Source organism: Chiloscyllium plagiosum, unplaced genomic scaffold (genome assembly GCF_037043375.1).
Source record: "Chiloscyllium plagiosum isolate Xiang-an unplaced genomic scaffold, Cpla_swu_hap1 HiC_scaffold_43, whole genome shotgun sequence".
NCBI lineage: Eukaryota > Metazoa > Chordata > Chondrichthyes > Orectolobiformes > Hemiscylliidae > Chiloscyllium > Chiloscyllium plagiosum.
Window position 1 is genome coordinate 6,111,746 of NW_028270181.1, and position 14,232 is coordinate 6,125,977.

The 14,232-nt window shown below is 45.8% G+C and overlaps 1 protein-coding gene across 2 annotated transcripts in view; it reads left to right on the top strand.

Annotated features, from left to right (window-relative positions):
* Positions 1–284: 284 nt before the first annotated feature.
* The window catches only part of unc5b (unc-5 netrin receptor B), a 269,146-nt gene continuing 255,198 nt past the window's right edge, over positions 285–14,232 (top strand). For both annotated transcript variants that reach the window (XM_043679162.2, XM_087982409.1), the window contains exon 1: positions 285–864. In XM_043679162.2, coding sequence (XP_043535097.1) covers positions 780–864 — 85 coding nt within the window. In that variant the 5' untranslated portion in view covers positions 285–779. The remainder of the gene's footprint in view (positions 865–14,232) is intronic.

The window sequence follows — 14,232 nt, forward strand, 5'->3', positions numbered from 1 at the left end:
TTCCATCAGAATCCGAATAAACTGTACCTTGACAGCTTGCTGGGGGGTGGAGGGGTGGGTGCGAGCTGGAGGATAGTGTGTTAAATGTTGAACCATTCACTTGCTCCTTTTATTTTCCGGTTTCAACTCCGAACAGCAGCGTCGCAACTGAGGAGAACGTGATTGGAACAGATCCCTCACACACTTGAGGGAGGAAGGGCTTAGGGGGGGAGAGAGAGAGAGTGTGGAAGAGAGAGAGGGAGGGAGGGGACGGGACGGGGATAGCTGCTGGAGGTTTTTGGAGAGAGAGGGAACAGAGTAAAGTCGGATCTGTGTCGATTGGCAGAACCCCAGAGCCATCAGCGAGTGTCGAACATCGCAGTTTTAGACCTTGGGATTGGAGGGGGTTTTTTGTGTGTGTGTGTGTGGGTGGGTGGCTCTGGGACACAGACACACAGAGACACACACACACACCCACTCCACAGTTTAAACCCGGAATGATGAGAACACACAACTTGGGATTTCGAAGTGACCGGGAGAAATTGAAAACCTAAGGACTTCTTGCCGCTGTATCAGCTGCACCTCTGGAAGAAATTCACAGGATTTCTCCTGCAAACATTTTCTATTTTAAGTTTATTATTTCTGTGAGGCAACGGAGGGAGAAGGCTGTGTGTGTTTTGTTTTGAAGAAATCTCCCATTCTTTCTGCTCCTGCACTTTCGAATCCGTGTTTATTTCTGCATTGGCCTTAAACAGAGAGAGAGGGAGAGGGAGAGAGGAGCTGTTTCCAACGCCTTCATCATGCTCTCCCCTCAGCCACACCGACTGCGGGCTCTGGCTCTGCTGCTGTCGCTGTTTCTGTGGATGGTCAGCCCGGGACAAGCAGGTACGGTTCCACCTTGAGGGGGCTGCTGAGGGGCCAGCGACTAAACTGCATCCCTCACTCAGATCTTCAGGAGTTAGCTGTGTTACAATTTAACCTGTGTCTTTCCTCAAGTCCGTGGTGGGGCTTTTTGTGGGGAGAATAGTTTGTGTGTGCGTGTGTCCCAATCTAACGCTACTTTGTGTGGCTTTCTGTCTATTTTAGCAATGTTTACCTCACCCCCCCCCCCCCCCCCTCACCCTCAAACTCTCGGCTCAATGGCAAGAAAGTTTATTTGTCCCAGCTTTCCCAGTTTGTTTCCCTCCCCCCATCCCCACCACCTTTTGGATTTCAGATGCAATTTAACCGCCCCCCTCAAACTTCCCCTTTTAAAAAATTACTCCTTTTTCCCTAAACCCAGGGGAGGGGAGGGGAGAGAACAGGAGGCAGAGAGCTGCTGGTGCCCGGCGTTTGACAGTGACATACCCCTGCCCGGCCTTATCTTACTCATTGCAGAGGCAGGGGGACAGACAGGGAGAGAAGAAGAGAGAAATGGACAGGGAGGGAAGGAGAGAGAGGGAGAGAGAAGGAAAGGCAGAGAGAGAGACAGATGGGGTGGGGGTGTGGGGAGAGAGAAAAAATAGGCAGGGAGAGGGAGAGAGAAAAAGAAAGAGACAGAGAGACAGACGGGGGACAGAGAGAAATAGAAAGGAAGGGAGAGAGAAAAATAGGTAGATGAAAAAATAGACAGGGAAAGAGAAATTGTGAAATGAAGAGAGAGATGGAGAGAGAGAAACAGACAGGGAAAGAGAAAAAGTGATAGGGGAGATTGAGAAAGAACAGATGGGGAGAAAGAAACTGACATAAGGGGAAGAGAGAGAAAAGACGAGGAGAAAGAAAGATGATGGGAGAGAGGCAAGGGCAAGATGGAGACACGTGAGGGGAAAAAAGAGAGAGGTAGGAGAGAGACTCGAGACTGAGACAGGAGAAAGTTAGCCTGGGGTAGAGAGGTGGGAAGTGAGAGACAGGGGGAAGAGAAACAGAGAGAGGACCAAGAAAGAAGAAATGGGGAAGAGGGAGAGAGACAGGGTGAGTGTGTGTCAGAGAGAGAGAGGGTAAAGAAAGACAGAGACAGGCAGGAAACTGACTCTCTGCAATTGTAGTACCACCTCCAAGAGGGAGAGACCGAGGACCCCCATCCACCTGGGGCACTCCCAAAACATTCCCCAGTGCCAGCCCTGCTGTTTGGTAGCACCTCGTTCCAACAGTCAGCCCCCACCACACCCCCTGACTCTGGTGAACACTTTCCTCCTTTGCGACTCTTCCCTGACACTACACCCTGCACTCTCCCCAACACTCCTATCCCCATCCAACTCTTCCCTCATCAATGCTTTTCCCATCTGACTATTCCTGTACCCGTCCCATTCAACTATTCCCAGACTCCAACTTTGCCCAACTCCTCTGTCATCCTCTCACCCCACCCTGCTCCAATTCTGTCCCCTTGCTCCCCCCACTCTTGTTTGAAAAATGTATTTAAGACTGTCAGGTTGGCATTTGGGGAACCTGAGGGTATGGGGCACAGGGAGATTGAACCTGTATGTTCACATATTGCTCAGATTAGATTCAGTCATTCACAAGTCCCCATAACAATTTGGTGCAAAGCTTTTGCTGCTACCTCTTGTGAAATTTCAGTATTTTATAAATATTGAGTGGGTCTGTCTGGGAGACCCTTCTTGTTTATCAGGATTATATGACTGACCTGCACTGTGTAGTTTGTCAAACTTATTTCTCTCTGCACTTAGTTCCCAACAACAAGATATCCATCTCCTTTATGTCAACTTTCAAACTTACAATTGTTACTTTCCTGACAGTGTGTAAAATGGGACCTCTCTAAAGATTCGGTTAATTAAACCCATCTGCTCCCGAGTTAACTCAGTGTTTTAACCCTGGTTGGAAATCACTTACAATCTGCTCAACTTCATCCTAATATCATTCAGGATAAACTGCTGACAAGTCAATAGCAGCTTCCAATTGAATGAAAACTTTGCTTCAGTAAACACAAACAATCAATATTATGAATAAAAAGATCCAAAAAATCCTCTGTAAATCTTTTTAAAAGTGTACACATGGTACAAACACACAGTCAGCCTGACAATTAAATTAGTAAAATAAGATTGTTAATGGGGGCTATTTTCCTGGGTTCTGTTCCAGTATCTCAAAGAGTTAGGGGATTATTAGCAGAAGGTTGAAGAGTCAAACAGACATTTTCCTGTCAATGGGGTTAATAGACATAATCAGCATCTCACACTGAAATGTATCATCTGATTTGAATGAAAAGAATTTGATCTAATCAGCTCTGAACATGAAGGTACAGTAAAATGTAACTTGAAGAACAATGGAATGCTGCTTAAATTGGAAATTGTCAGTTATCCACATTTTGTACACCCTGCCCTCCTAGCCTTCTCCAGGCATACCTTCTCCCTCTGTGTGTCTCTTGTTTCTCACAATTGAACATGCAACCTCACCTTACTCCCTTCATCTCTCTCTCTCTCTCTCTCTCACACACACACACACACTCATACACGCACGCACTCACTCGTCCCCATTCCCTTTCACACAGGCACCCAGCCCCCAGACTCCCTTGTTCCCCTACAGATGCTCCAATGATGCCCTATTTGTCCTCCTCCTTGCATTTTTTTAGGTTAATTATAAACTGTGGATCTCCTGCAATGTTTGCATGATTGGATTGCTCACAGAGCTGATAAACTTCCATTTCTAGATTAAAATGCATTTGGCCTAATGGTTTCCAAGATGCTGGTGACACATCACCCTGACGTAGAGTTATATCACTGTTCTTTCAGTATTTTTGGGTCAAAGTCCTGGTAATCTCTCCTTAATGACTGTCGGGTCTACTTCCAACACATGGACTGAAGTAGAAGTCAAGTCACAACCACCTTCTCAGGGGCAACTGGGGGTGGGCAATAAATATCCAGGCCTGGCTAGAAACATCCACATTCCACACTCATTACTTATCCTCAAAAATGTATAAGAAATGTCAAATTATTTGATGTTTATGCCCCTTCTCTGGTCAAGGGTAGCCTTCCCTTGTATTGCTGCACTGTACCTCTTTCATTAAAATCTGGGTGTGATCGGGAGACAGGATTGGCTCAGAACCCGTTAACTTCATGTCTGTTTAATTGATTTTCTTACAAATGCATAAAGAGATTGTTATCAAAGGATTCCGAACTCGCTCAGTGAAAGGATTTATTTGGGTGCTGCTATGCATGTATTACTTCAATGTGTTGTTTCATTAACTCATTTTTTTTATATTTGAAACTGCATTTGCAACTCTTATTAATGTGCTCTTACATCACCGTATAAGTTCAAGATAACAATAAGATGTAGGAGCATAAGTGAGCCATTCATTCAGAACATCAAGTTAATAAGATTTTGACCGATCCAAAGATGTGCAGGTTAGGTGGATTGGCCATGCTAAATTGTCCATAGGGATGTACAGGCTGGGTAGATTAGCCATGGGAAAGGGTTACAGGACCACAATAGAGGGCTGAATTTGGGTGGGATGCTCTTCGGAGGGTCAGTGTGGACTCAATGGGCTGAATGGCCTGCTTCCACACTGTAGGCATTCTATGTTCTGATAATCATCAACTCCACTTTCATCTCCTTAATTTTCTGACATCCATCTCATCCCAGAGTCACTTTTTACCCTTCCTCTCCTCTTCCTTCCCAATTCTTTCTCGTCTCTCCCCATCGCTTTTTCCCTTCCACCCTTCTATTCCTCCCTCCATTCTGAAGCTGCACCCTGCGGCTGGTATGACCCTGTCGATTCAGAATGCCCACTGTATTTCCCACCATACCCATTGTATGCTCCTGGGTAGACTGACTGACTGACTTACTGACTCACTCCGAGAAATTGCAAATCTCTCGCCAGGTTGGGGAAAACCATTTAGCTTCCCTCACTGGAGTTTGGATGATATGTAGGAATCAGCATTTACCATTACAATCTGGGGTTTCTCTCTCGTCCATGTAGACCTCCCATGGGTTTGCTCTTCCCTTGAAAGAATTGTGAACCTTCTCAGAGGGGTTTGCATTTCATGTTCGGTGAGAGTTCACTGAAATGTTTTGAACATTACTTAAGGAGCAGGCTTCACAAAAGGGCTGGGGGTGGTGAGTGATGAATGGGGCATAACAAAGAGGGTTCAGGGAGGCTTATGTGGATCATCAGTGCCACCATGAACTCTTTGGGCTGAATGGCCTGCCCTGTGTAATACCCAAATCTCATTTAGTCACAAAGCTCAAACTTTAAAAAGACCTGAGTGATGACTCACAGAATTTAATCTAAACTTTGTCTGGGTGCTGGTCCTTTGATATAGTTCCTGGTTAAGATCTGTGCGTGAGTGTCTTCCAGCATTTTATACAACAATCTGTTTTATTGTTCCTTACTTTGGAATCCACATGCAGTGTAGGTGCAATTGCTTTTAAGTGTTCCTCACTCAGTCACGAGTCTGTGGGTAGGTATTCACAGCAGACTAGTGCAATGGTAATGGGAGGGTTTCATAAACTACCCTTAATGCTTTATGAAATATATATTCAGCAACTAATGGCACATTTCAGTCGGAGCTGGACTGTGTAATGATGCGCGACTGCACCAGCAAAGTAAACAGGAGGAGCCAATGTGTGATTAGTTGGTCATAAAATGTCTTTGACAGAGACTGCCAGGGGCAATAACATGCAGGCAGACTGCTGACTGGAACCTCCAGACACACTCTGCCAACCAGGGGCCAGAATAGTTTTGGGATGCTTGTCAGCGCCTAACTGGATGGGCATTTTCCAGTGTTGGCGAAATGGACAACCAGCTAATGTTGTTTTCTTAAATGTGCATCGATCCGTCTGAGACTGCTGCCAGGCTGAGGCATAGGCACGAGTTTACTTGGTAACTGATACTGGTTGGCTGGGGGATGGTGGGGAGCAGTCAATGGGCTATTCAGCTTTCACCACTAGGTGGCATTTTGAGGCTTCCTCAATGCAGTTGGCTGACAGTGCACCCCAGAGACGTCTGGAGGTGGGAGAGAAATCTCATGAATTTCACCCACTAGTGAATGTGGGGAACTACAGCGTAAATGCTAACTTCCCCTAACAGTCAGATGGAACGTGATAATCTGATTCCTGACTCTTGCCCGATTTTAATGAAGGTGGGATGAAGAAGAGGGTGGCCTGTCATGATTTACACGGCTGGTTGACAATTGGGTGGCTCAGTAGTTAGCGCTGCTGCCTCCCAGCACCAGGGACCCAGGTTCGATTTCAGCCTCGGGTGACTGTCTGTGTAGAGTTTGCACATTCTCCCTGTGTCTGCCTGGGTTTCCTCCGGATGCTCTGGTTTCCTCCCACAATGCAAAGGTTAGGTGTATTGGCCGTGCTAAGTTTTCCCGTAGTGTCCCGGGAGGTGCAGGCTAGGTGGGTTAGCCATGGTTAATGTGGGTTATGGGGAAGGGTGTTGGGGGGAACTGGAGGTCTGGGTGGAATGCTCTTTGGAAGGTCGGTGCTGACTCAATGGGCTGAATGGCCTCTTTCCACACTGTAGAGATTCTATGAAATGTTACAACCTGTTTCTGTGTTTTCTATTTAACTAGCACCAAGGTTACCCAGACCTGTCAGTGGCTATGGTAGGCCAGGGCACTTGGGTCTGGAAGGTAACAGCCAGCTGAATCCACAAAGCTTGGAAAATCCACCTCAAACTCTTCAGGATTGTAGGAAACAGGAGCATGTCCCTTGAGCCTTCTCTACCATTCCATATGGTCATGACTTCTATGTACCTCAACTCCACCTTCTCACACTATCCCAAAACTCCAAACTCCCTTCATACACAAAGGAATCTATTGGCACAGATAGGGTAAATAGACAAAGTTTTTTTCCCCAAGGTGGGAAAGTCCAAAACTAGAGGGGATAGATGTCAGGTGAGAGGGGAAAGGTATCAAAGGGACCCGAGGGACAACCTTTTCATGCAAAGGGTGGTACGTGTATGGAATGAGCTGTCAGAGGAAGTGGTGGAGCCCGGTACAATTACAACATTCAAAAGGCATCTGGATGGGTATATGGATAGATAGGGTTGAGGATAAGATGGGCCAAGTGCTGGCGAATGGGACTAGATTTATTTCGGATGTCTGGTTGGCATGGATGAGTCGGACCGAAGGATCTGATTCCCAGCTGTATATTTCTTATGACTCCATAATCTCCGTCTTGTAACCCTTAATGACTGAGTATCCACAAATGTCAGGGACGTGGAATTCCAAAGATTCACTGATCATTGAGTAAAGAAATTTCTCCTCCTCTCACCTTCAGAGCTCCTGCATAAGAAGTCTTGATAACCCTGCCTCTTCCGAACCCTCCAAATTCCCTTTAATCTTCACTACCTTTGAGCTCCATGTGGTAGATTATAGGGATCGCAGCTTGCGGCGTCCACTGACCCCAGTCTCCTTAGTGCTCCTGACCATGTGTCCCCTTTATACCGTGCTGCCATTTTCCCTAACTATGCACTCCTTCCTGACAGTTGGCTAATTCAGCCTCTACTCCCCTCCCCTCATCCAGCATCTTCCCTGTAACTTCCAGTTTCAGCTCCCCTGCACCCATCCTTGGCACTAAGTTAAAAATCACACAACACCCGGTTATAGTCCAACAGGTTTAATTGGAAGCACACTAGCTTTCGGAGCGCCGCTCCTTCATCAGGTGATAGTGCTACCTTACCCAGCCACCTCTGTCACTCTGGCTGGCTGCAGTCAGGTAATGAAGCTAAATATTACTGCCATTCAAGTCCAGTGCAGATGTAGGCCTCTCTAGCTTGCTGCGCCAATCTATAAACGAAGGCTGTTATTCCACAATCCCGTCCAGCCCCGAGAAACTGTGAATTGGGAACTCGTTTGTCCGGGCTGAGGGATAACCCTTCTCTTCCCAGCATTTTCCCCATCTCACAGCAGCCCCTCTGTCCCCTCCCCCACTTCCTGAAATAAAACCCAGCCCACGGAGTAACTCAAGCAGAAACAGAGGAAGCATGATAAGAAGAGCAGTTGAAATGACCCTGAGAGCTCAGTGGGGTCGTATCACCACAGAGAGAGGAAAGTTCCTTTAGCTGTGTGGAGCTGCAGTGTGAATGATTTACAAAGTGCATGCTTCGCAAAGTCACAAAACTCTTTCTCACCACCCCCCCCCCCCCCCCCCCCCCCCCAACTGAAGTGAAACTTGAGCTTATTGCATTTGGCTTTATTCTCATGTGGGAGGCACCCAGTGTGTCCAGCAGTATCCAAGAGGAGTTTTATCGACAGCAGTTTAGAAGAGTCGTAATTCTTGGTTTTTTTTTGAAGAGCAAATAGTTGATTTGTTTATTGCCTCACTTCTGTCAACACAATCAAAATGCCCTTGAGTCTGTGTGGCAGAGTTCCAATGCCCCCTAACCCAAGGACAATACCCCCTTCACACAGCCCAGCACAGAATCTGTGTTTTCTCTTAGAAACAATGATTTCTTTATTAAAGAGATGAATAAGTCAGTTGATTGCAAACATTCACCCACTTCTTTCACATTGAATTTACATGGTTAAGACATGTCCCTCAGGACAACTGGTCTGTGCTGGTGCTAATGCCCCTCTCAAGCCTTGTCTCACCCCTTTCATATCTCATTCTATCTTCAAATCCTGACTTCCTCGAGTACTTACCTCATGTCCCCTTGCCAGTGTCCAGTTCTGGTTACTAGTCCCCTCAGCTGTTCCGTGTGTTAGAAGTTCAATACTCTCACAACCCTCTGGATAATAATATTAATAAATAAACTTAATATTATTTTTCTTGTGATTCTGTTTTTTTCCCCTTATCCAAAAAATGCAGTCATCCAAATATGTATGTAAGCAACTGAAGAACAAGCAAAAACTTCAAAGATAAGACAGGACAGACCTCCTGATTGCCTCAATGACACCTGCCCATTTTAAATACCCCTACATTCTCCCCGTGGCTCTGCATTGGGACGTCAAGCTAACTTAGCCAAGCCGTTACCTTTTGAGCTCTGTGTTATGCTGTAAGTGTTGGCAAGGTGACTTGGCTTTGCTTGTGCAGCCCTTACTTTAGGCATTGTGTACAACACTCCGCATGGATTCAGAGATTTGCAATTGCTTTTGGTTTTGTTGTAGTTTGAAAACACACAGCAGCTGCCTTTGGCTGCCAGCCCATCTGAGTGTGCTGGGCACAGTTTTGTTCCTTGCATTATTTTGCAATGTTTGGGGTTTAACAGAATTTCATCCCAGCCCCTCATCCTCCAACATCCTTTGCTCAGCTTTTTAAAATCCCCCTCTACGCCTCTCTTGACTGAAGGCATTCACTCCAACTGTGAAAATGATATCCAACAACATTCATAACCTTGTCCAGTGGTTGTTGTAGACATTGTAATCAACCTGTTTAGATATAACAGATGCCTGGGGCAGTAGGGGTGGCACCCAGGTATTGTGGCTCAAAGGTAGGGACACTACCACCCTACCACAAGTGGCTTTCCTGAATCAACATGCTAATTGTCATGGATGTAGGTTTGCTCACTGAGCTGGAAGGTTCATTTCCAGACGTTTCATCACCATACTAGGTAACATCTTCAGTGAGCTTCCGAATGAAGCACTGGTGATGTAGCCCACTTTCTATTTATATGTTTGGGTTTCCTTCAGTTGGTGACATCATTTCCTATAGTGATATCATTTCCTGTTCTTTATCTCGGGGGTGGTAAAGGGGATCCAAGTGCAACTGAAGCTCTATCAACAAACACATTGACTTGGATCCCATCCAGAACCTCAACCTGAGCTACAGATCGTCTCAAATTGCTAATTGTCAGTCTGTTGCTCAGTTATTGGGGTGAAGGGTAGGGTCAACCCCCATGTTTTGGTTAATGTGCACAGAATCATATAGCCCAGGAGAAGCTCATTCAAGCCATCAATCCTGTCCTGGCTCTTTGGAAGCACTGTCCAATGGTCCATTCCCTTTCTTAAAATCCCATCAGCAGTTTCCCTGTGATTTTCTAAATCCAAATTTCTTTCAAAAGTTGATGTTTAAATCAGCTTCTTACCCCCTTTTGAAGCAACACAATCCAGATCACAATATTCCTCGAGTCATTTTTGGCTCTTTTTTGAACCTCAGCTTAAATCTTGTATTTTCTGTCTCATTTCCCCTATCGCTAACAAAGGCTTATATTCATTTACCCAATCCAAATGCACTGTGCTTTTGAACCCCTCAATCAAATTTCCCTTTCACCCTTCCTTGCCCTTAAGGGGACAATGTGGACTCCTATCCCTCCAGATCCCTTGGCATCCTCCTTCAAGTAACTGCTGGGGGTGGGTTGAGGAGATTCTGGAGCCAGGGAAAGAAAATTGAACGGAAATCAGGATTGTTCCTGGTGATGTGATGGTGTGGTGGTAATGCCACTCTAACTTAGTCTCTCTCTTCCCTATTCCTGCCCAGGGCACCTTGGCCCATGTGTGAGTCCTTCCTTGTTTTCTAAACCATCCCCCCCCCCCTTCCTGGGCATCTCCACAAACCCCAGTTTGTGAACAATTGGAATGATCAATGGAAATTCCAAGAAAAATCAAAAATATGGAGGAAAAATCAAATTATTCTGTTTCTGTAAATTGCCTCTTTTACAGAAGAATATCCTGCCATATATAATTTCAAAAAACATAGAAACTTAGAACATAGGAGCAGGAATAGGCCATTTGGCCCTTCGAGCCTGCTCTGACACTCAGAACAATCATGGCTGATCATCCAACTCAGTACCCTATTCCTATTTTCTCTCCACACTCTTTGATTCCTTTAGCGCTAAGAACTATATCTAACTTCTTATAAACATTCAGTGTTTTGGCTTCAACTGCTTTCTGTGGCAGAGAGTTGCACAGGCTCCCCACTCTCTGGGTGAAGACATTTCTCCCCATCTCAGTCCTGACTGGCCTACTCTGCATCCTTCAACTTTGACCTCCAGTTCTGGGCATTCCCCCTCTTCCCACCCCACACCCCATCCCCCACCCTGGTCATCAGGAACGTTTGTAAAAGCTGTTTTCTCTGGTTGAAGCGACGTACTCCAGAAAGCATTAGAAATTTTGCAAACTGAAAGCTGTGTGCTTTCTGTCTGTTGGCCTGCTTTATATAAGTGGAGATTGAGGGTCCCCAGGGTCTCAGTGCAGCGACTGTTTGTTAACTCTACACACAGGAACTTGATGCAGTCTGGCTGATTTTATCCTGTTTGTTCACTTTCTCCCCTACATTGTACCCTGGCACTCTCCCATACACTTTCCCTCTACCCTACCATTTCTTCTTCCCCACCCCCCTGTCCTATACACATTTTTTTCTGACACTTTCATGTTTCTTGCGACTCGACTTTCCACCTTGATGTGTGTTCGCTGCAGCTCATTGGTTAGCGCTCCTCCTGTAACATTGTTTGAGTTCCAGACAATTCAAGACAGACACCAGGAGTGTGGTACACCAGAGGGAGTTCTGTTCCGTATTTTCCAGTGATCTATTTAACCCAAGGCCCATCTGCCCCCTTCAGGTGGATAAGAAACATGCCATCACCATGATAGCAAAGAATAAGCAACTGTCTAATTGATTCCCTCAAGAGGAACCCTGAAAAAAATCACAGCATAGTCCATCTATTTTGGGATGGTCAGTTGCTGTCCTGTGTATCATGTGTGTTTTAATTTGTTCACGGGATCTAGGTGTGGCTGGCTCGCAGGTTGATGAGATGCTGAAGGGGATTGCGAAAGTAGACATGGAAAGTTTGTTTCCTCATGTGAGGCAATCTAGAATAAGAGAGGGGTCATAGTTTTAGGATAAGAGGGTAGCAAATTAAAAACAGAGAGGCGGCATGGTGGCTCAGTGGTTAGCACTGCTGCCTCACAGCACCAGGGTCCCAGGTTCGGTTCCAGCCTCAGGCAACTATCTGTGTCATGTTTGCACATTCTCCCCTTGTCTGTGTGGGTTTGCTTTGGTTTCCTCCCACAGGTCAGGTGAATTGCCCACAGTGTTAGGTGCATTAGTCACAGGGAGATGCGTTACTCTTTGGAGGGTCGGTGTGGATTGGTTGGGCCGAAGGGCCTGCTTCCACACTGGAGGGAATCTAATCTCATCTACAAGGCGGAATTACTTTTCTCAGAGGGTCATGAATCTGTGGGATTCTGGGTAGATGCTGAGACATTGAGTAAGTTTAAGAAGGAGATAGACAGCTTTGTAATTAGCAGTGGGTTGGAGTGTTGTGGAGAATGGGCCAGGAGGTCAAAGGAGATCCTGCAACTTTCCTCCATCCCAGACCATGTGCCCAAAGATCAGGAGCATGCATGCAACCAAGAGAATAACAATATTTTTCAAAAAACTAAAAGGGGGGTGCAACTGTCCACAACCATCATGCATATGGTCCACAGACTCCAGAGCATAGCTGGGCCGGGAAAGGTTTCCATTTATCAATTTTGTTCTAATGTCGACAAGACAGCCCCTCTGACTGTGCAGCACTTACTCCGTATGGCAGTGAAATGTCAGCTTTGAGTTTTATCCTCGAATCTCTGGTGTTGGACTTGACCCCACATCCTTCAGACCCGGTGCTGAGGAAGGGTCATTTGACCCGAAATGCTAGCTCCGATTTCTCTCCACAAGTGCTGCTGGACCTGTTGAGCTTTTCCGGCAATTTCTGCTTTTGCTTCAGACTCTGCCTCATTATTTTCGAGTAGGTCATTCAAAAGTGATGTCTGCAGCACACGGTCTCTTCCTTCTCACGATAATTCAGCAAGTTAACCAAAAGCATGTTCTCCTTTGACTCCACGTTATACTCTGTCTGATTATCAATGCGTCTTTATGTCCTTTTGGTCAGGGAGGGTTTGGTTTGCTTGTGTAGTCGCTGTGACTTGGTATCCTTGGCGTCTTACTCTGCCCTCCCCATTACATTCCTTTTGTTGCTGTCTGGTGAACAAGCAGACGTTAGCTTTGTGTGCACTTTGAGTTGCTTGGAAGCTTTCACCCCTCTGTTATGAGTGCAGATGAGGAGATATTTCATTGAGATGCACTGGTAATTGTCAGGGAGTGGTCAGTGAACACACGGAATGGATAATTGATCTAATGGCCAGGAGATGAAGTGTAACTGCCTGGCCTTTTCAGAAGGTGGGCATGTTAAAAGCTGCTCTTTGTGCCAGATGACCTGCTGTGCAATGCTTTAAAGTTCATTTATTTAACTTGTTGCCAAATTGCAGTGCTGATAATCTGTCACAACTGTGAGTTATTTTGTCCCTGCAGCCGAACGCCAATAAAAAATGGTCTGAAGATTCAAAGGGGCAAATTGGAATAACATTTTTAAAAGTTAATGTGACAGGGGCTTGTTTGAGTTCAGATCCATAAAGGGTCTATTGTAAGCTCTGACCCATTACACTATTAAATAAAGTGGAAAGGTCTGTGATTTTTCAAACTGGAAGATTGGCTGGCTTTCAGTGATTCATTTTTGTGCCTTGAGATCAGTGAGGGAAATTCTCAGGGGGTCACTTTAGAAAAGATTTCACTCCCAGGACAGCCCGAGGATTCTCTCTCTCCCCCTGGGGAATGTGCATGCACTGGGTGGGAAGCCAGAGGAGAACGCTCAAAGCGCTGGTACATAGGCAAACCTCCTGCCAAAAAGTGAATTCCTAAAACCCATCTGTAAAAATGAAGAAGTGCATTTCAATAGCACCTGTCAGCAGCTTGGGATGCCCCCCACTCCCCTGTACTTTACAGTCAATTAAGTGTGTATTTGTTTTAGTGTGGTCATTGTTGTAATGTAGGAACCCTAATGATACTGTACACAGCAAGCTCTCTCACACACAACGGTAATATAGTGACTAATGTGATATTGATTTGAGGGTTAGATATTGTCCAAGACCCTGGGGAGTATAAGGGAGATACCTGTACTTTTTCAAATCGTACAATGGGATCTTTTATGTCCACCTGAGAGGGTAGACTAGGTCTCGGTTTTGTCTCAAAAACCTCACCTGGCCTTTTCGTTGAAATAGGACTTGGGTAAAAATGTGCCACCCAGTGTCGCAAGGCAAGTTCCACAAACAGAGAGAAATCAAAGCCCTTCAGATGTGAAGGGAGTTGACTGAAAAAAGATGGAGCCTCACACCAATAGATCAGGAAAGGGAAATCCAGATCACAGCTTCAAGACCCCAGCTGGCAACTGGTCAACCTGGGATGTTCATGGGGGAAATCTACATACTATTTACAGCATAACAACAGGCCATTCAGCCCATCAGCCACTTACCTACACCTCCCCATCTCTGTAAATGTCTAATATTCCTTTGAGACATGTGTTCCTCTCACTCTGGCCTTTTGTGTGTTCCCACTGCAGTC